Here is a 22,335-nt window from a genome sequence, read left to right as displayed (position 1 = left end):
CGATAAGAAAAAAATATTCCTTCAAATAAAATTCCACTGATGATCTAACATAACTTCACAGGGACAACTGCGAAGTCTTGACTATCAAAGCGTTATGTATAACAAATTTGTGACGCCATAGTACAGTGTGAACATGATCTGAAAACACAGGATGCTATATCTCTAATCCAAAAAGGTGAAGTACAATGTTATGTTGCAGTGATGGGAGGTATGGGCAAGGTGGACTGAAAAAAAAAATTTGGAGCAACGACAGAGGTCCAGAGAACCCTTTCAAGTCTCTGGCCAGTCCAAATGCTCAATCGGCTTCACACTGACAAGCCATGCTCCTTCAGATAGTTCATCAAGAAGTTGGTTGTATCCCCACCCCGAGTAGCCTAAGAAGAACCACAGGTCATCAACAGATTGCTCGCCCGACTTGATCCGTGTGACTACCCGACTTGTGGCAATTATGTTCCCATAATAGACGCCTGGTATGACTTGCATGTACCCCTCCCAGGCTACTCTTGACAAGCTCACAAGGTGATAACCCTGCACCACAACAGGCCCACCATAGAAAAGTGGGGCGTACTTGATAGGCTCCATCGAGCTGTCCAGATTCTTGAAGATTCCCCAGCTTAATCGTTTGTTGATGATCAAGCCATGAAAGCCTCCATGAGAATCAGAAGATACAATGAGCACTTTGGCATTATCAAATGGAACTGTGGTCCCAAGCTTATCAGTGGCCGTGAGGATGGATCCTGTAATGACATCTGAATGACTTGGTAAGTCAGAACCAACACTGCCGCTGCCTTTATCACTTATGTGAAACTGAATTGCCTGTGGTGCATCTTGCTGTGTTGCCATTCTCTTCTTCCACATATATCCTGAATACCAAGAAGAAAAGAGGCTTTAGAGCATGTATCAAACACACTAGAACTGGTCAGTACACAAAAAAAAATGCAGTTCATTATCATCTTTCGGGTGTAGGAATGCATGTGACATTTGTGAACCTTTTGATTTACAAATTACAATCACCAGGAAAACAGGGCTCTTCAAACAAATCCTCATTAGTGGGATGGCACCTCAGATTTGGGGGACTTCTAGGATAAGGTAATCTACAGCCAAGCATCTGTCAATCCAGATAAGAGTGGTAAACTAAGGGTGCATTTGGTTCATGGGATGACTCGGTTCGGGATGGCGCCGCTCCATTTTTTGCAGTGTTTGGTTCAAAAGTGCTTGGGATGGACTCATCCCTCAATGAGGAATATTCCCTGAGATTCGGGATGCGCTGATCCTCCAAAATCGGCCAAACGCACTCGTCCCAAGCAGACGGCGTCTCCTACTGCCCTGCTCCCTGTGACCGTCTCCGTCTGCAACTGTCCTGCTCCCCTCTGGCAGCCATCCTCTGCTCTTCTCCATTGCGCCCAGCGCTGCCACAGCTGCTGTGGGACGCAAAAGCCGCCGCAGCTCCCCTACGCCAAGACGATTCCCCTTGCACCAAGACGCGAAGGAAGCAGATCTCTGCTTCCTGCTGCTCGCCGCAGCTCCTGCGAAGAGCCACTATGCTTCTCTGATCGATTTGATACATGTGATTTGATCCATATGCATGGATTATTGTTTGATTGTGGGGCAACGAAGAAGATGAGTTGGGCTACAGGTCGGCGACATCAAGCGAAGGGAAAGGATGAGAGATTTATTTGACTGACAAGCAGGGCCCCGGTTAATGGTGTTAGTAGAACATGGAACTCTTGTATCTCCATCCCTCCAACCAAACACAAAAACGGAGCCATTCCATCCCTTGAACCAAACACGTAAATAGAACCATTCTGTCCCTAAAACTAGGGATGGAGTCATTCCATCCTACCTCACTCCCCAACCAAACGCTACCTAAACTAGCATGCCAGACAGGTGGGCAGCATGAGAACAAGGCAGACTTCCATGTGCGAGAAGAAGATTAACCCAACTTTTAAGAAACAATAGTGTTGTAATGTGTAAGTTAACACATATTATACAACTATAGCACATCTATATATTTTAAGTACAAACAGATGCAATCCAACCTTTATATTCCAATAGATGGCGAGAATTGCTCACATGAGACTCCAAAAATTCGATTAAATGAGCCACTGACATCCCCCCTTCATATGCTATTGCACTTTTGTTCTCCGCAGGGAAAAGCAACAATGTAGGATAAAGCTCTTCCTGTGTGTAGATGAAGGTGCAACACAGTAGCATTAGTAAGTGCATCAGTATCAAAATATTCAGTTTACTAAGGAGCTGTTGTTTTAATTGTTGTTGTTGTTGCCGCTACTGCTGCTAACTAAGGAAGCTCAAGAACATACATTCCCGATACTTTATTTGAAAAACACATGCATTTCAGAAAACCGATTTTTGGATACCACCCCAATTGTAATGGGGGGATTTCCCAATTCCTGAAGGAAAATGTTATGTTCCCAATAACATTCATATGTTCCAAACAGGGTCTGAACTGACTGAATTTAAAAACTTTCTTGTGCATGCACAGCTTTGCATTCGATAGTATGAACTTTCTGGGAACGAGCACAATATCATTACATTAGAACCATGTAAATAGTGTTCAACAAACTGAACTGTGTGGGCCATGGCTGGTTGGGGCAATAGAGGGCCCTGCCGGCCTGCCCTCCCTGTTCTCTGAAATCTTGGAAGGGAGAACTCTGAAGTCTGAACCAGTTAGCGTTCAAGCACTAGTAAACTCTTGAGATCATAGTTGTTTCAATGGTCAAATGACAAAGCTTTCTGAAGTTATGTCCATCCAGATAACCCAAAAAATGACTGTATCGTGCTTGAGTGTTGCTCATACAAGTACCTTTTGACTAAAGTTATTTGCAGATGCCCACTCACATTCCATGCACCGTGGCTTATCAACAAAGATGAGTTTCCCAAACACAATGTTCCCCTAATTCTCTAAGTCACTAGCTGCTTACCTGACCTATTTCATGTTAAGGAATATAACCAAATACAGATTTGTGCTGTAATAGGAGGGAGCAAACTTCAATGATGGGAATATATGATTAAAAATAAGTATTACCATGCCTGCAGATTTCAGTAAATGGTGGCATTCATTTGATGGGCAGTCTATCATGTAAATCACTGGAAAACCCTTCATGGCGTATTTTTCATTTTTCCCTGCAACCAAAAGGCTGATTCTCTAATACACAATGAACAATTGTCATTTGACATGCAAGGAACATAAGGAATATGCTTACCCAATGTTCTGAACTCAAAGGGAACATACTGCAATAAACGGGTTCTGTTGACTATATGATGCAATGATGTGACGTGTATATGCTTGGATGGCGCTGCAGTAATGTTGTTACACGTGATTTGCTACCTTTTCTCTTTACATTGTCCCTTTTACAATTAACAGGGTAAAGGTGCAACTTCTTTCATTGAAAATTTTGAAAGTGAATTTTTTATCCATGTCTGGCATTTGACTCGTGAGCCATTGGTGTCAGTCTAACATCTAGAAGTCTAGAACAAGGCTACATTTTATGATGTTCACCACTAAAGATGGGAGGTAAGCAAAACAGCATGACCTTTTATCTCAACTAAAAAGAACAAACCCTTCTCACATTTCTAAAGATAAAGGTAACAATGTGAGCTCTCAGCTAACAGTAAGTAATTCAGGTATTACCTTCAGCGTGCACTTGCACATCTTGAGCATTTGCAGATGAAGAATCTGAATAACTGGAAAAGCTCTTAAATGACCGGTGTAACTCACGGACCACCAGCTCTGCTCGCTGGCAAAACCCACACCAAGAGTTGCTGAAAAGCACCATTACATCCTTGTTCCAACCCGAGGAAAGATTTTCAGTGTTTGAAAATGGTACTTCACTTTTTGAATCACAGCCTGCAGATCCAAAGACCAATGGGCAAAAACTATTTGTTGTCAACTGAGGGATCGAATTTGCCTCATGGAAATCATGGTTAACAAAAGGTGGCCTTGGAAGCTCCTTTGAACTTATAGCTAGTGAGGTAACATGGTAATATGAAGGAAGACTTCCATTCGTAAAACTGTCAAGATAATTCTGTAAAGAAGCATAGCTATACTCAATTTCCTCAGGAAAGACGTAATGCTTTTGTTCAACTGGATCAATAATTACCAGGGATGGAATTCTTGATCCACCAGTTAAAGTTTTCAGGAGCCTGTAACCACCGTCAGAGAAGTAGAAAGAACCAGCAAAACGGTCATCAGATATACTTGAAGTTACATGCTCAGTAAAGTCGGTGTCATCTTTGACAGGACTGCAGGAAGAGCTACATGTTGCATGATGGGGACATCTTGTATCACTTTCTTCTGATCCTTCATGTAGATTGCATGTGTTCTCCTCGTAAATGACATTTTCATTTTTCCTGAATTTTTTATCCAGGACTGAAGATCCATCATCTTGCTCATTTGATGATACTGATTCCTCTTGGTCCGCATGCATGTTTCTCTCATCAGATTCAAACGTTTCTGTAACTGTTTTCTCCACTATGCGTTTATGCAATATACCTTCAACCTCACCACTACTATATGCATTGAAGGAGACGTCTTCCTGAAGATCAGGGCTCCTATCTGAAGCTTCACTTTTGCTTTGGTCCTCCACTTCTGCAACATCAGATTCAAGATCATTATCATTATCATTATCATTTTCATAAGGGTAAGTTGCTGGAGTCTTTTCAAGTATACTTGGCGCTTGCCCATCATCGATATATTCAGTTTCTTCTGCTGTATTTTCATCCACAGAAACTTCAGCAATATCATCATTGGAATTATCTGAAGTGGCAACTGAATTGTGAACCCTTTTGTATTCACTCTCTTGAGCTGATAGAGAGTTGACTACCTGAATTTTAGAGTCATCTGACAGCATATTTGGGCCAACATCTTTTGTAACTAAATTTATCCTTGTTTTCTTTAACCTATGCCCTGGTCTTGTTTTGTGTAGCAACTTAGTCAAAACATCGTATAAAGGATTACTGCCGCTATCATGGCTGGAAGTTCTGTATAAAATATTATCTCCATCATTAACCACCATAACTGACATTTTGTCCCCAAGTGCCATAAGCTTAGAGGCCCAAGCACTCAGCCTTCCTGATTCAGAATGGGAATCTGAAATACCTGTATTTCTCAAAGAATCGACCACTTCTGAGCTTGTTTTCGAGGTACTGCTACTTAGAACTCTAGTACTGACATGAAATGGATAGTTATTTTGGACGTACTGTCTTAGTAACTTGATGACGAATTTGCTTTCATCTCTGACTTTTGATGAATGGGATAATCTATCAATAAATAGAATTATCGAGGGCCTGTTTGTAGGGAAGATAGCCTTGCCACCACTTTCATCAGCACCAACCTATGCATATAAAATGGAAACTCAAAAGTCATGGCCTGGTGCATGTAAGAATTAAAAGTATAAGCAGCTCTCCTGCGAGTTCCAAGGAAAAAAAAGAATTCAAACTATCTTATAGGCATGTTATGGCAAGTGGGCCGGCCACAGGCCTAGGCCCACAAGTACTGCGCGTGAACAGTGCCTCGGGTACTGTGGCGCCGCCATAGGTTAGGGTTTAGGACGAGTCTAGAGATTAGAATACTTAAGGGTCAAGTTTGTTAGGTGCCTTGTTTATAAAAGGCTGCTATGAGTCCTAGGGTTAGACAAGCAGAAAATAGATCAAAGAAGCAGCTCAGAGCCTCCAAAGGGAGGGCAAGTTAGCCGATCTATCCTGCTGTTCTAGTATCAATAATCAGTCCACATCAAGGCAACATAAAAAACAAAATAAGATAGCATTTTCCACTAAAGAAAGATAGCATACAGACAAATAATTCATTCAAGAAAATTGTTTTCGCACTTAATTAGGCAATAGTTGCGGGAAATGAGGAAGGGGAAGATGATAACGTGGGCCCCACTTGTCCAATTATTAGGATTGCACACTTTTGTGGGATTTTGTTTTTCAAATGTCAGGATTGCAGTTTTCATGGGACAGAGGGAGCAGAGGGAGTAGTTGTCAACACAGCAGTGGATAGACAAGGGAATTGTAAGCAGTCTAACCAGAAGGCAACGGGCACTGATTTTTATTCCTCTAATATCTACTATTCTACTAGCATAATTATAGTTCCCAGAGACATTAAAAGTGGAAGGAAAATAACTGCTAATTCCATACCAATGAAAAGCATTTAATGCCTATTTGGTTATATCTCAGAAGTGCATAAAATCATTATTTACCTACCTCCTTAATGCCCAGAATATGGTGGGACTGGACTATATTTCCAAGGTCATCTCCATCTTTCACAATAATGGAACAAGTTGTGCATCCCAGATAATGAGTGACGACAAACCACGTCTCTGGGTTGCCTTCGTTAACAACATCCAGTGATGGCAGCAATGATTTTTCGGTTATAAGACCAAATCTAGCTATTTCTGGAGGAAGAAAAGATTCTCTTGCTATAGCAGTAAGCTTTGCATAGAAGCTTTCAAACTGATGGAACTTTTGCATTGTACACTTTCTATTTCCATCGTCTGTGTTTCCAATTTGCTCAGAGACACTTCCATTTGCCAAGTTAAACCCACCTTTCCAAGAAGAACCAGTAAGCTGGCCCGCACCTCCAAAGGTTAGTTCTTCATCCTCTATAACCTGTTTGTCATCTCAAATAAGTATATTTTCGGGGATCTTTCTTCAGATAATTGCTGAATCTTCATAGTTCAGATAGTTTTTCTCAAAGAAACATAGCAGCAGGTAATAAATCAGATATAAATTGAACCTTCTTCACTACACTTACAAGCTCTAGCGGCCCATCTGATTCTCTGGTTAGTGTCTTCCCAGAAATGTCAACTGTAGCAAATCAAAGAATATATAATCCAGACATCAGAAGATCAAAGGCACTATCATTAATTCAAAAGATTTATGTAAGAGAGATCAAGGGGCAAGTGGTGCATGAAATGGACAAAGGCTACAACAACAACAACAACATAGCCTTTTGTCCCAAGCGAGTTGGGGTAGGCTAGAGATGAAACCCAAAAGACACAAAGGTCAAGGTTCAGGCACGTTGATAGCTAGTCTCCAAGCGCTCCTAACTCCTCAGAGATATTCCAATCTTTAAGATCTCTCTTAACCGACTCGTCCCAAGTCAGTTTAGGTCTATCTCTACCCCCTTTACCTTATCAACACGTTTTAGCACCCCACTACGCACCAGCGTCTCCGGAGGCCTCCGTTGGATATGTCCAAACCATCTCAACCGATGTTGGGTAAGTTTCTCCTCAATTGGTGCCACCCCTACCCTTTCCCGAATAGTTTCGTTCCGGACTCTATCCCTCCTTGTGCGCCCGCAAAGCCACTGTAACATCCGCATCTCTGCTACACTCAGTTGCTGGACATGTCGTCTTTTTGTAGGCCAATATTCGGCACCGTATAACATCGCTCGGCGAATCGCTGTTCTATAGAACTTACCTTTTAGCTTTTGTGGCACCCTCCTGTCACAGAGGACACCAGAAGCTTGACGCCATTTCAACCAGCCAGCTGAGATTCTATGCCTAACATCTTCGTCAATGTTGTCATCCTTTTGTAGCATCGAACCTAAATACCAAAAAGTGTCTTTATGGGCCACCACTTGCCCATCGAGACTAACGTCACCACCCTCATGCCTAGATGCGCTGAAATCGCACATCATGTACTCGGTCTTGGTCCTACTAAGTCTGAACCCTTTTGACTCTAATATGTGTCTCCACAGCTCTAACTTCCTATTTACCCCTGCTCTACTCTCGTCCACTAGCACCACATCATCAGCAAAGAGTATACACCAAGGGATATCACCTTGTATGTCCCTTGTGACCTCATCCATCACCAAAGCAAATAAATAAGGGCTCAATGCCGACCCCTGATGTAGACCTATGTTAATAGGAAAGTCAGTGGTGTCGCCACCACATGTCCGGACAAACGTCATCGCATTCTTGTACATATTCTTGATTAGGGTAATGTACTTAGTTGGGACTTTGTGCTTCTCCAAGGCCCACCACATGACATTGCTCGATACTTTGTCATACGCCTTCTCGAGGTCAATAAAGACCATGTGCAAGTCCTTCTTCTGCTCCCTATATCTCTCCATCAATTGTCATATTAGAAAAATCGCTTCCATGGTCGACCTTCCAGGCATGAACTCAAACTGGTTTTGGGTCACACTTGTCACTCTTCTTAGGCGGTGTTCGATAACCCACTCCTAGAGCTTCATCGTATGGCTCATCAGCTTAATCCCGCGGTAGTTAGTACAACTTTGAACATCTCCCTTGTTTTTGAAGATCGGTACTAATATACTTCTTCTCCATTCTTCAGACATTTTGTTTGTCCGAAAAATAAGATTAAAAAGCTTAGTTAACCATACTATCGCTCTGTCACCTAGGCATCTCCACACCTCAATGGGGATACCATCATGGCCCATCGCTTTACCGCCCTTCATCCTCTTCAAAGCCTCCCCGATCTCTGCCTCCTGAAATCTCCTCACAAAACGTATGTTGGTATCGTCAAAAGAGTCATCTAGCTCAAAGGTAGTGCCCTCATTCTCCCCATTAAACAGCTTGTCGAAGTACTCTCGCCATCTGCCCTTGATCTCGTCATCCTTCACTAGAAGTCGATCCGTCCCATCCTTGATGCATTTGATTTGGTTGATGTCTCGTGTCTTCCGCTCGCGAATCCTAGCCATCATATAAATGTCCTTCTCCCCTTCCTTCGTGCCTAGTCGCTGATACAGGTCATCGTACGCCTTACCCTTTGCTACACTCACAGCTCGCTTTGCAGCCTTTTTCGCTAATTTATAGCCCTCGATATTGGCTGCACTCTTGTCAAGGTGAAATGGACAAGGGCTACAGAAAATTAAATTGAAAGAGTAAACCAGCCAGAATAGGATCCTGGCAGCTTATGTTTCAAAAGAAGCACTCATCAGGACACCGATCGACGATGCCTCGTGAGCTCACCATGGCACCATATTGACTTGACGCCTCAGCAAGGGAACACAGTGGATTTACGACTAAAAGGAGTTTTCGCTACGGAGTCACACTGGTGCCTTGAGGATTTGTAGTTGTGGACAGCAGCACCTGGCTTAAGGAGTGATCTATAGCTGCCAGTGAATGCAGCAATGAGAGAGCAAAAGATAGCAAGGCAAGCAGCCTACTCAGGTTGGGAAAGAATTAAGAAGGGCAGAACAAGGAGATTCATTAGTTGTGTCCGTGTGGCCGTGTTGGCATTTGGGCATTTGGCAACTTTTGCTTGCAACTAAAACTCTGTGAGAACAAAGAAGGGGATGACGATTAGGAGTGTTGACGCGCTGTCGTGCTGGCTACTACCAACTTGGTGTGCATGGGTGTTGGTAATTCATATGCGCACGGGAGTTGAATGGCTGTGGATGGCTAAAGATGCCTAAACCACAGAAAACTACATGGGTCCAGTGCGGGGGGTTATGCCAAGTTGGCAGACACTTAGGCTCCGCCATTCATCCTGGACTGCCAATTGCAGAGATTTCATATTTATAACATAGATTGCACCCTAAAGAACATTTTGTACCCAGTGTGTTTTACATACCAATTTATCAGTATAGTCATAGGCTGTGATATAAAAGGGCGACCTGGTGCAAGTGGTAGTGTTTGCCGCCTGTGAACCGAGAGGTCGCAGGTTCGAGCGGTGGCCTCTACACATTGCACGGTGTGTGGGAAAGACCTCCCGCTAATAACCTTCCCCAGACCCCGCACAGTGCGGGAGCCTACGTCACTGGGTACGAATAAGTCATAGGCTGTGATATCAAGCTCAATATTAAGGTTTCAACAGAGTGTCTCAATCTCTTTTTCTCTATCAAAAGAAATAAAAACATAATGCTTCAAAAACTGAATAAAACATGGAGGGAAGTTGCAGAACTGACAAATGACAAACCATTTTCTGTGTGGTTATTTGATGAAGCCACCTCATAAGTCTGGTTGCTCCCGGCATGACCATGAGCCAATCTGGTGAACCATCCACAGGATTCATAAAGGATTATAGATTTATCAGTTGATTCAATGAAAGTCTCCACATCTTCTTTTGTATGCAAAACTTCAAATGGGGTCTCCTCGTGCTTAAGTGACATGATATGGCGCGTCGAAGACAGAATATCTCGTGCACGAAGCTTCCCTTGATATTTGAATTGCATGGAATGTTGGTAGTATACAACCTTTATTCCTTCAGTGGCACCAATAGCATCTGTCAGCAACTTCTCAGAATTCCTGTATACAACCATCAGCTTGAGGCGACCAAGCTCCTCGTCAGAACCAACCAAATGTTCTATGTCAGCCATCAATGCTCTGGACTCACCATACCCTACAGAGTAAGATCAGTAACAGTAACAGTTAGGCTATGGCATGCTGTGACCACAGAGTCTATGATAGAGCATCAGAGCATATTCTACTGCAAATGCACCGGAGTTTTATGAGAAAGAGAAACCCTGCAATTTGGCAAATTTTGATTTTGGGACCAGGCGGACGCTGAGCAAAGCAGTTAATTATGCGGCTCCAAAGCATAATAAATAAAAATGTTCAGGATACTTCAGTAGTAAAGCATCTGGGGCACAGTAAACTTCACGTTTTCCCTTGTCATTCCGACAGATTTCATGAATCTTATCAATTCCAAATTAACTGGGAGACTTTTGTTCAGTTGAACCACTTAAGTGACTAGGCAGCTCATCAGACATCAGAGGCAGTCACAAGCAGGAGGGCTCACAGGGCATCGTTGCGATGACAAGAACGTGGGGGTGGAGCCGGATCTGGGAAGAGAAGTTGGCCCTGGTCAGGATCTGCCATTCCGGGCGGCCGGCAGCGGCACCGGAGCTCGCAAACGCCGGAGACCGTAGCGCACCGGCAAGGAGGAGGAGGATAGCGCACGGCCATGCCGCGGCCAGGAGGCGGCGCATGGCTGCCGCCGTCCCCGCGGTGGCGGGCGGGGTTTAGTGGCAACACCAGGGCGCAGGACTTCGCGCGAGGACTCGAGTTCGGGGCCGGTTTTGGCTTTGATTTTTGCCACTTGCAAGGCTCTGGTTCCTCAAGGCCTTTATGGGTTGGGTGCGTTCACCAAAGTGGCGAAGTCCCCGATCCGGAGTTGTTTAGCATAATCGATCCCATTTCCGAACTACTTTCTTTGTTTTTATTTATATAATATTATATTAGTTTTATCTTAACTCAAATTTAGCAAACTTTGATCAAATTTATAAAAAAAATATTTAAATTTGCAATACTGAATTTATTTCATTGAATCCATCCTGAAGTATACGTTGATAGTGCATAGGTTGGACAGTATAGTTATTACTATATTTTTTTCTAAAACATTGATTCAAGTTAGATAAACGTGACTTTGGACAAACCTAAAACTGGGGTGCAATTGGGTGACCCTTAGGTGCACATCCAACCCTCCTTAGTTCAAATTTTATACTAACTTTTCAAATTGAGATATGGTTTTAGAGATTTAGTACAAAATTTTGAACTAGAGAGGGTTGGAGGGGCACCTAATGGATACCAATTGGCACCCCTACCTAATACGACATATAAATAAAAATGGAGGGAGTAACTTACATTTAAATTAGCACTGTGTAATAAAAAGATCCCGATCTTTATATGACTTAACAGATAGCATGTGCAAATTATCCTTGTCGGTGTCCAGCCTCACGGCCTGGCGCCAACTAGTAATCGATGCTGCGTGTCCCTACTCCTAGATGGTTGATGCAAGAGGTAACGCAGTAACGCACGGGTTTATCCTGATTCCGGCTACGGGGCCGTACGTCCAGCAGGGCTGTGCGAGTGCACTGTATTATCTTGCACCGAAGTGCCTGTAGTAGGGGGTACAAGCGAGGCGAGAGAGGGAGGGAGACTCCCAAGTCTCTGCTAAATGATTGAGGCGAGTGCCAACATCGTGCTCCGGAGAGCGGGGTGTGGGTGTTGCGAGGTGGAGGGAATGAGTTGGTCGTCTTGAGCGTGGGGAAGATGGAGCCCGCCTCCTCCTTTTATAGACACAAGGAGGGGCGGTGTACATGTATGGGGAGGTTGGAAGTCGTCGTCCTCCCCCCGAATCGGGGGCGTGCAGTGGTCGGCCACTGTTGGAAGTACACTGTTGACCACTGGAGAGTATGGCGCCGAGCGTGGCAGTCGTCCTGGGAAGCCTCCTGGCCTTGCGGAGATCGTGCCGGTGTCTTGATGACTCTGTGGGCGTTGTGACGGTTGCTGTGGAGGATACCGTCCTCTGTGCCCGAGCTGGCGGAGCACCAAGGGTTCTGTTGGCGGTGGTCTTGTTCTGGTCAAGGTCCGTACTGCGTTCGAGGGTCGCGCCCATGCCAGTCGAGGGTCCTGCAGAGGAGAAAGTACGGGGAGTAGGCGGAACAGTGGCGGGGACGATCTCAGGCATGTCCGCACAGGGTCACAACAGAGCCGGGGATGGGGGCACAGTGATCGGAGTTGGCAGATGGGACTCCGGTCACACTCGCTGTGCAGCATGGCGGCCTGACGCCGTCTGACCCGTGCTCTGCGGTGGAGTGGTTGGCATTTAATGTCTTTGTAAGTCAGGCGGGTGAGCAGATGGGTTGCTAGTTCCATCTGCCGAGGGGTGGCCTCGAGCGAGGTTGAGTTGGCCTGCTCTCCGAGGGTAGGTCCGCTACCCTCGAGCGAGACAGAGATGTGGTTCGCGGTCGAGGGCCTCGAGCAAAGCGGAGATTGCTCTGCGGGTTCAAGGGGGGCCTCGATGGGGCCGTACCGCGGAGCTGGGGCATGGCTTGAGTGAGGATTGGGCCTCTTTGGGACCTGGAGAGGATCTGGGTGCCGCGAAAGAGTTGAAGGAACTCCATGGTATCCGGATTTAAAGCGACGACGGAGTTGTTATCATTAGTGGCTTCTTCCTCTCCAAGATCGCCGTAGAGTAGTCCTTTTTATCCTTCGGATCGGAGGAATACTATTTGCCTTGGTTCGCTCTGACCGCAGAGTCCGACAAAGTGGTTGGCACCGTGGGCTCGGTTACTTAGTTGTGTCTTGCGTATTTGAGGGCGGTTTAGTCGTTGGATTAGGGTGCCCCCAATTCCCGACAATCCTTTATAAGTCGTCCTTAGTACTTTCTTAAAAAATTTATTTCTAATATCTTTATAATTTCCTAATTTTTGTAGAGAAGGAAATTATGAATTGCATGTCAAAAAAACTCATAAAATCGGTAAATGTGTGATCCTATAGTTACAAAATTTAGCTATGAGTCGACTGTTTCTCGAAACAAAGATCTTTTGTCTCTTCTTGCTCTCTTTTCCCTTCGCGTCACCAAAAATTATATTGGACATTACATGAAACGAAATAACTTGTGTGTAGCAATGTACTCACTCTAAACTAGGATAGTAAATTTCTATTTTTATGATCATTGCATGATACACTCACTCCTATGAATATATACAGGCAACCTTATCCGTATAAGCACCTCGGAGGGACTAGATCAATGGATCAATCTCTATTTTATACAAAAACAATGTTATTTTCTGTTACAGATGTTATTTTCTCATGTCATAAATATTTTATTTCCATGACGAAAACTGACCAAGCAAGCCTCTCTTTAACATATGATGCTTAGGACAAGCTAATTGTTTTATTAAAAAAATTGAACACCTACTCACCACATGCTTAAAAGGCGAGAGGGGTAGAAAAATATTCACAATATTATTCGAGCAAAGTACCCATTATTATTCTATCTATAATTATCTTTATTTTATAGAACAAATCCTTTGAAGTGCTGAGGTGTCTCAACATTTATAACTTTCAGAATCAATGACATTAAATGGTGGCATTTTTTTACAAGTCTCAACATTTATAACTTTCACCATCATTGGCATTAAATGGTCGATTTTTTTTTTGCAAAAGGTGAGTGCATAGTAAAAATTATAAGACTGATTTGAGCAAAAATAGGCACAACTAGCCAATATATACATATGATGTATAATGGATATGAGGACCCACCAATATATGTAATATATATCAGATTTACTCCGTGTCAACTGATTGAGAATACGCTTTTCTATCAATCGACGTGCATGGGCGTCGGATCGGTGATAAAACAACGAGATTGACCCTGTGTAAATCATCTGTTCGGGTCCGCTTTTGGCTGTTGTTTGTGCCCCGGTTACGTATTAACGGGTCTAGATTGTGAGGGATTCGACTGAGTTCCCTGTGGACCCTGCCCGCTTGTCTCATTTCGACCCTTTCGCCTTCGCTTTCATCGCCTAGGGAGCTGGTGGCGATTTTGCAATGCGGTATCCTCTTCCTCAGATCGGCAACCACCAACGGCTAATCGGCGGCCTCCTTGTCGTATCTGCGGCCTCACCTGCGGTAGCACCTGCTGCCCATTGATTTTGAGGTATTTTGGTGTCTCTGTTGACTAACTAGATGTGATTTTTCTAGGGTTTGTGTTTTCTGTTCCATTCTCATTGATTTGTGCGCTGAGGATCCAAGCCGATTTCAATTGGTCGGTGGGTGTTTCGGTTCCATTTCCATGGTGGGGTTTCGATTAGGTTGGTCTGTGCTGCGGTGGGGTTGGGTGGGGGGATCAAAGCTTATTCCTGTTCGTTGTTGTGTATGGGGGAAGAGGCATATTGTCGCTGGGTTCTGCTCCATCAATCACTCCTCGTTCTCAGGGGACAAGGCAGCATTTTGATGAATTGTTTTGGTCATTGGGTCCGCATCCTTATCATCTAGTGGGGGATGGGGCACAACAATCCACATGCTTGCATGCAGTGACTCAGATCTGGAAGCAAGATGTTCATATGAGCTTGTTTTACATTCCTTTATTAATTTTATGGCCTCAAATTCCCTAAATTTTCTAACTGAGAATTGAGACATGATTCAATTATGTATTTTCCATCATCTATGTTTATTTCTCTCATCCAAAACTTTTACTGTTGTTGGCAAACACCACTAGTTATAAGTGTGTGATTAGGTGATAGAACCATAGTTTCACAGCCTATGGTAGCTTCAGAAATCCACATATGTTAGTTTCCCATTTTGTTCTTGTCTGCCTGATTAATTTACTGTTGTTAAAAACTAATGTTAAAATGGATGCATATTTGTACTGATGATCTGGTGATAAACAAGCTGCAATAATGTGATCTCAATAAGCATGTGTTTCTAGAATCATGAATATGAATGTTGTGATAGTAGCAGGTTTTCACTTTTACCCTTAAGGTATTAAAATTATAATAGTATTAATGATATGGATAGTATCCTGTGCATCCTTGATCCAGCGACACATTGACTTTATGGCAGCTGTCTACCCGACCATGTAATAGGTGCTGTTCGTACACATTAGTAGTCGAAGGTCACTTTGTAAGGTCATGTTACTTTTAGATTATTGCTCTGATTGAAAAGCATACGTACCATTATATTCCATATATATATATATATATATATATATATATATATATATATATATATATATATATATATATATACTGCTTACATTAGCTGATTGTTTGGCTTTATGTTTGCAAAGTTCCAAGATGACTATTTTGTGCCTGTTCTTAATGAAAACTTTATATTTGAGTTGAAAATATGTTTTTGACCAGTGAGGAAGACTAAAAATGACAAGGTGGTGGTGCTTTTATTCGAACACCTTATTTAGTGAGACTGATATTCGAGGATTATGGGCCTAGTGTTGTGTTTGTTGGTATATTGAGTCCACTGCCATTCATGAGGTCACTACTCGTAATTTTTTGCAACAGATTGTGTTTTGGTTTGCATGTTGTAGATTTTTAGCAGAGAACCGCAATGGTTAAACTGATGCATGTTTACTTATTAACAAACTTGTGTGTGTCACTGTGCCTTGCCTTGCCTCAATTCCTTAACAACCATGTCCTAGATTCAATTACAGTGTTTTATTTTACACTATCTATGTCATTTTTTTTTCATGCGCGTGTGTTAGAATGCATTGCAGGCGTGCAACCCGCAGCATCATGTCTAGCATAGAATCATCTAACTTTCTCATCAGTAATAAGCATCATCTGGAACTGATGAGTTTTCAGCTCTCTTGGATGTGAGAGCAGCTCATATCTTTTGCTATTCTAATAAAAGTTCATTACTGATGCTTGCAGTGCCCATCCAATGCCGCAGCAATTTGTGTCTGTGCCATCGAATTGTATGTGTGCAAGCACACATGCATGTTTGTGGATGTGTGCTTGTATTAGATAGATGGAGGGAGGCCGATCACATATTTCAATTCGGTCCCTTTAGTTTGTAGGATTGCTTTATGGTTATTCTTAGAATGAAGAAGCTAGACAGATTCTAAAGCCCCATGTACAAGTTTCCTAATAGTGAAGTAAAGATTCTATAACTATAAATTTTGTAAATTAATTACCAGTTTCATGTTATTAAATTATTTTTGTTAGTTAATTATCACTTTCCTATTGCAGGTGTATTTGAATTTTTTTAGATATTTTTTAAATTGACTTTTAATTAATAATTTTCCATGGATGTTTAAATTTAACTATTTTTTTTGGATTTTTTATTTTCTAGATATATGTGTTTTTTAAACTATAGTTTAATAACATGTCAATATAACAATATATTTCTAGTTTTTTAACTAGCAGTATTATATATTTAATTTCTCTATAAAATTCATGTGTGTTTCCTTTTAGAATGTACCTTTCTCATCTGTATTTGCATTTTGTTATCCTTACATATATTCATCCTATTTCTTTTCAGTTCTGAAAAAAATGAAATTGATAGTGATAATTTGTATCATAAGGTTCATTATTGTGTCATATTTTTTGGCTAGAAACTTAGTTTGCATTTTAAAAACTTTCAAGCAATATGCATAAATATTACACTTGAAGCACTTCTGAAATTTCAATGTAATTGTACTGTAAATTTTTTATAATATAATTATTAATCATATGTGAACTGATATTGTGTTCTTAACAAATCTAGAATTTTATGATCACGTGCCAACAGACAATTTTTGCCTCATTAGAAGTATGCTGCCAGAAATTGCATCTACTTATCAATCACTAATCTAGCACTCCCCATAGTTATAAAGTATAAACCCATCCATCTTTATAAGAATTTAAGAAAGGCAGCAAAGGTGGTGATCTTGCAAATTTTTTGCTCTCTACAGTTTTGATTTGAGTCACAACTTGTTATTGGCATCAACTTTTTTCCTCTGCTCCAATCACAGCTTGCATTATAAGGATTCATATTTTTTCACTTCTTTTTTTTTTTATTTTGCATATATCTACTATGGTATTATATCTCAGGTATCAAACTTGATTTTTGACCTTAAATGAATATGCATTCTTTATACCTAGCATTCCTTTTTTCTGCTTAGCTAAATTTTGGGGGACAGTGTCTATTTTTTTCATCCTCATGCCCAGAGGTGCCAAAATCGAGTGATTTGCTTCAAGCTTTGCAGCTATTTGAAAAAAAGTTACATGTGTCATAAATAAATTATATAGTTAGCACTTCTGTAATTTCAGCATGCTTGAATCGTGTTTTTTTCTTATATTTTATTTAGTTGACATAGATTATAGAATCCATTTATTTGTGGAATACCAAAATGACACTAGACCTGTTGCCTGTAGAGTTTACTAATGCAAGCTATTGTGTAATTTTTTAGTCATATTGGTTTTTTTTTTTTTCCGGTGACATTCTAAGCTATGTGTTTAGAATCATCATATCTGATATATTTGTGGAATTGAGGTGCTAGTGTTAAATTGATGCACATAGCTATTCAGTTCTTCATATTGCACAAATATTAAAGTTTTGGACATCTGTATATCTTATATAAATAGAACCCACTATCTGTCATTTATTGTATTTCTCTTGACATGCAACATGTCCACATCATCTTCATGTCATCGGATCCGGTAAGCGCACCAGCGGTCAGTGCACCGAATCAGTAAGCCGCGGGTTCCTCGCCCCGCACCCACGTCGCCACCCCCTGGAGGTCAGTGCAGTAGAAGAGGAAACTGCCCCCACTATCGCATTTAAGAGGCAATAGCCACCACTGTAGACTGAATTATTGCAGAGATTACTACTGCGTCTATGCATTTAAGAGGAAATAAGAAGGCACGTTCATGAGAATATACATCCTTTGGTTCACAGAACTTCACAGCGAAGTCAACATTGTCCAGCCAGAATAGGTAAAACAAATACCTTTACTTCAAAGATGTCCTCCTTCCTGTTCTTGCGAATCAGAAACTTCTATTACTTCATGATCATCTCTATATATGCAGGGAAAATGCTGAATGTAAGCTAGGACCTCATGTTCTCTTGAATCAGGCTATATAATCATTTGTTTGGTTACTTTAATTCCGGTTGTTTCGTTACTTCAGTTCCAGGTACGCCTCATCTCCATTGATCTGTCTTTACTGCTTGCTTTTCTTTTGTTTTGATTGATGCTAACGTGCTTCAAGACTTTGATAAACATTAGAAAACGAATTTCCGTCGTCCATCCGTACTAGGTTGCACATTTAGTATTTCATCTTATTTAACGTTGTCCCTTTAGGCTTAGGCATGTACGTGTATGAATCTTTGAATATTTTTGCCTACTACTTAAAACCATCAACAATCCCTTCTTAAACTGCAACCAAAACCAGAATGATAAGCTATTCTATAATCTAATATCATGATTAGAGTTTATTTTATTTTCACCTAATAAACCATTGCTACTTCTAATTTTACTTGAAATCCCGCAGCAACGCCCGGGGTACCAACTAGTTTTTATTATTATTTTCCTAATGCTTCACTTTTTTACAGGGATTGATTATTTTGACACTGACATGAGTGTTGGTTGTTGATACTATCACTTAATACTATCATACAGGCGGATCTAATTTTTGTACAGGAAGATAATGATGAGCATGAAGATAGTTTCGAGGAAAACAAAGGAACGACATGTTTTTTCTCCACAAGGCTGACACTAATGTTTCTACCTGTGTCGTGTGAAATGTGTGCTATATGTTGTATGTGTGGAATGAGTCTAAAAATTGCAGATAGTGATCTGGACATATTTTTGCTCAAAATTTTTATGTGTTAAATCCATGTAAAAATTTGAAAACAAGAAGCTTTTATCAGATATAAGATATCTTTGTTCCTCTTATCAGGCTCAAAGTTTGGCCCACACATCTATTGCAGCCCAAATAGTCCTAATGGTAACGGGCCCACAACTAGGAAAGAAAGGACCCGTTAGCTATACAGGGCACGCAAAACACTTAGCCGAGGATCCGTATGCCGGAAGGATTACTACATTGGCTTGAATTTCATATGGACAGCTGGCTGGTCAGCCAACAGTGGGTCAAGATGTGATTGACGGAAAGTATAAATATCAATCGACTGATGCGGAGACACATCCAATATATATTTGTCCACAAGGAGACGGATTATACATCTTCACATGTGACTTAAATTACACTGTGTATGAAACACTACATGGAACCAGATGAAGGCCTAGTTTGGCAGCGGGTGCTAATTAACCCATGGACGAAAGCCCCTCGCGGGAATTTTCTTGGAACACAGAATCCCCCTCCGCCCCGCAGGGAGGGTTCCCCCGCAGGGGAAGTTCCCATGCCACCATTTGGAAGCTCTCTGTCCGTTGGATTTGGCTTACTTTATGGTCGCTGATGTTTTGCAATAGAAAAACTGTATACATTATTTTACTAGTCCATGGAAGCAATATTTTATCTAGAGATAAACGAATACAAAATTCAAAGTGTCAGATGCTATACTATCCATATAAGCTTAATCCATATATTATCAAGATGTTATCGAAAATAGCAGAATAGTTACTGTATTGTCCTTAGGGTAACACACATTTGCTATTCCATATAAGCTTAATTCATCTTGACTAACACCAACATACAGATAAGACATGGCTAAAATGATTCACACCATGCGAATCCTATATTACAAACTACCAATCAAAAGATTGTATCAACCACAAGGCACTGTAAGAGATGAAGTGCTTTCATATGGTTTTGTCCACAGTTGGAGGTAAAAATCATGGAGAAGATGCTGTGGAGATAGATTACTAGCTAGGTAATACTGAACTTAAGTGTTCTGCAAGTAACATGAAGAAAACCACCAAACACTGTAGCCCAACAGAAATGAATTGCTTTCATATGGCGTTGACACACTTGCTTCCACCAAGTGTTCTGCAAGCAACATGAAGAAAACCTCATAAGCTGAATGCATTTGCAGATTGTATTTTTGAACTATCAGATTGTATTTTATCATACAATAAATCAATACTACTACAAGAACATTCAGTCCATGCCTGCTCACTGCTCATTCAGTTCTACTGTAGAAAAGCATATCAGAAGTCTAATTTCAAGTGCAAGACCAAAATTAGAAAAGTATTTAAAGAAACATACCTAATTTTTCTTCAGTTTTTATATCGCACGTCCGCTGAGCACTCTGCATGTAACACAAATTGACACATGGCTCAGTTTAGCTATTCATCTTCAGTCTGTACTTGTTTTTCTTGTTATACCTTATCTAACAAGTTTAACTAAGTACAGTGACTTCGCTTATGCTTTCTCCCACTTCCACCTTCATTTGGAGCAGACTGAGCTTCATTTTGTTCATTACAATGCACTTGAGGTGTGTTCTGACTTTTTCTCATCATACATGCACAATTGAAGTGTGGGAACTAGAAGTAGAAATAATTCATCATCCTCTTCCTCCTCTAACATGAACCTCCTAATTTCATTCTCCCAAGAGTCCATGATCTAGTATATAAATAATATATTTAGTAAAATAATTACTAACATGGTAGAAGGCAACAACAGCTAAGGTAATACCTCAAAAAAATAGATCAATACTTGTCTGATCATGTAGCAAGGACATATTAATTATCAAACAAATAATCCTACTACTTTGGACCAGATCAAAAAATATATGGTTCATCTATCAGACTCTGCTAACTGAAACAAAAAGATGGAATGCTAACTAACAGACTCTGCTATTTGAAACAAAAAGATTCTGACACTATGCATTATCAATCATCTAAAGCTAAAGCAAGATTTCAGCACCCAAAGCTACTCGATGCATTGTAATACAATCTAAATAAGATATGACTAGAAGTAGGAAGCTAATGTGACGTCACAAAAGCTACATGTCGCCTAAGGCTTAATGGGTAGTCCAAATTCAGATTGTACCGGCAACAACCTGCTGTCAAGACTCCTGGATGTGGCAATCCCAACACGGCAAAAGAAGAGATGAAAAAGCATGCGCATGGGGATATATAGCTAGATCCTCCTCTCTTGGATGGGGTTGGGGTTCGATTTCTATGGCTCAAGGAGGATAGGCTGGCTCTGGATTTGCTTGCTTTGCCTCCCGACGAGGTGAGGTGGCTCTGGATTTCTATGGCTCATGGAGGATAGGGTGGCTCTGGATTTACTTGCACTGCCTCCGACGAGGTGAGGTCCATGGGAGAAATCCATCCGTGCCCCCAGCCACCTAGCCAGGGGAGCTAAGCACTAGTTTGGGAGTACAGATATGGATTCTGAGCCAAGAATGAGTTCGATTTGAAACCCTAGCGGGAGCATGGGGATGTGTGGTGAGGGGATGGGGAACCACCTGATGCGAACAAGGAGGTCGTTGTAGAGACGCCGGCGGAGGAGACGCTGCCGTCGTGAGGTCGTCGGAGGAGCATGGCAGGCGGCGGCACTCTCCCACTCAACTCCGCGAGTCGAGCGAAGCGAGACTGTGAGACGAGAGGACGGGGAGTGCTCCCCGGTGTCTACAGGTCGGGCGCTAATCCGCGGCTTCCAAAGGCGCTTGCTGAACTCCGCGTGGGAGAATCCCGCATGGGCTGCCGGCGCGGGGAAATAGCGGGGATCCCGGCGGGGAAGGCTGCTTCCAAACTAGGCCGAATTGAAACTCATATTCAAAATATATCACAATAAGATTACATTCCTTGTAGCGCAATTTGACTATGCATTGTTTGAGATCTTGATTCTAGACAGGTGCTCATAATTTCCTAAGTTTATTTTAGAAAGGAACTATCATTATAGGGGCAATTGATATTCCAGTGGCAATGAGGTAAGTATGGTGACTTCATCAACTTTAAGAATTGTCAATCTAGTTTTTTAGAGATGCTCACAGATTAAGCATTTGTAAATGTGAGTGTGAGTGTATACAAGCATCTCTATGTATAATGTGTTTCGCTAAAAAGATATATGAAGATGAAAAATTTATCTCTAAATGTGATTATGCATATATGATAGAAGTGTAATTAATTTTAGTGTATAATAGCAATGCACACAATAGAGTAGGACCAATGAAAAAACACTCTCCTTTAGAGTTCCAGCAATGCCTTGAT

The 22,335-nt window shown here is 41.6% G+C and overlaps 1 protein-coding gene and 2 long non-coding RNA genes across 4 annotated transcripts; 1 reads left to right on the top strand and 2 right to left on the bottom strand.

Moving 5' to 3' along the window:
* Nucleotides 1-16: 16 nt before the first annotated feature.
* LOC120690627 lies at nt 17-11,038 on the bottom strand. 2 transcript variants are annotated; one of them, XM_039973346.1, is made up of 8 exons: nt 10,732-11,037; nt 9,910-10,332; nt 6,776-6,828; nt 6,226-6,630; nt 3,653-5,354; nt 3,047-3,144; nt 2,040-2,181; nt 17-863 (listed from the first exon to the last, which is right to left on the bottom strand). In XM_039973346.1, exons 1-8 carry the CDS (start codon nt 10,919-10,921, stop codon nt 271-273), a joined length of 3,606 nt encoding a protein of 1,201 aa, XP_039829280.1. In that variant the 5' UTR covers nt 10,922-11,037; the 3' UTR covers nt 17-270. The 2 variants fall into 2 exon arrangements, with proteins under 2 accessions (XP_039829280.1, XP_039829281.1); XM_039973347.1 differs by having other exon boundaries at nt 46-863; nt 2,074-2,181; nt 10,732-11,038.
* Nucleotides 11,039-14,185: 3,147 nt separating this feature from the next.
* LOC120690626 lies at nt 14,186-19,124 on the top strand. The gene is made up of 3 exons (XR_005681848.1): nt 14,186-14,379; nt 17,884-18,154; nt 18,248-19,124. It is a non-coding gene; the product is annotated as an uncharacterized LOC120690626 (long non-coding RNA).
* A 614-nt stretch (nt 19,125-19,738) lies between these two features.
* LOC120690625 lies at nt 19,739-21,878 on the bottom strand. Its single transcript, XR_005681847.1, has 3 exons — nt 21,591-21,878; nt 20,384-20,426; nt 19,739-20,164 (listed from the first exon to the last, which is right to left on the bottom strand). It is a non-coding gene; the product is annotated as an uncharacterized LOC120690625 (long non-coding RNA).
* Between the last annotated feature and the right edge of the window lie 457 nt (nt 21,879-22,335).

This window comes from Panicum virgatum, chromosome 9N (assembly GCF_016808335.1).
Source record: "Panicum virgatum strain AP13 chromosome 9N, P.virgatum_v5, whole genome shotgun sequence".
NCBI lineage: Eukaryota > Viridiplantae > Streptophyta > Magnoliopsida > Poales > Poaceae > Panicum > Panicum virgatum.
The sequence above is the reverse complement of the archived record's forward strand: the minus strand, read 5'-3'. Positions and strand labels throughout refer to the sequence as shown.

What these genes read in the sequence shown, in the direction of transcription:
- LOC120690627 (XM_039973346.1), bottom strand. Translation starts at nt 10,921, where the DNA reads ATGCGCCGCCTCCTGGCCGCGGCATGGCCGTGCGCTATCCTCCTCCTC. An exon ending in AAATAACCACACAGAAAATG is followed by an intron (nt 6,829 to 9,909) that starts GTTTGTCATTTG and finishes GATTTGCTACAG; the next exon opens with TTGACATTTCTGGGAAGACA. An exon ending in TACTGAAATCTGCAGGCATG is followed by an intron (nt 2,182 to 3,046) that starts GTAATACTTATT and finishes ATCTACACACAG; the next exon opens with GAAGAGCTTTATCCTACATT.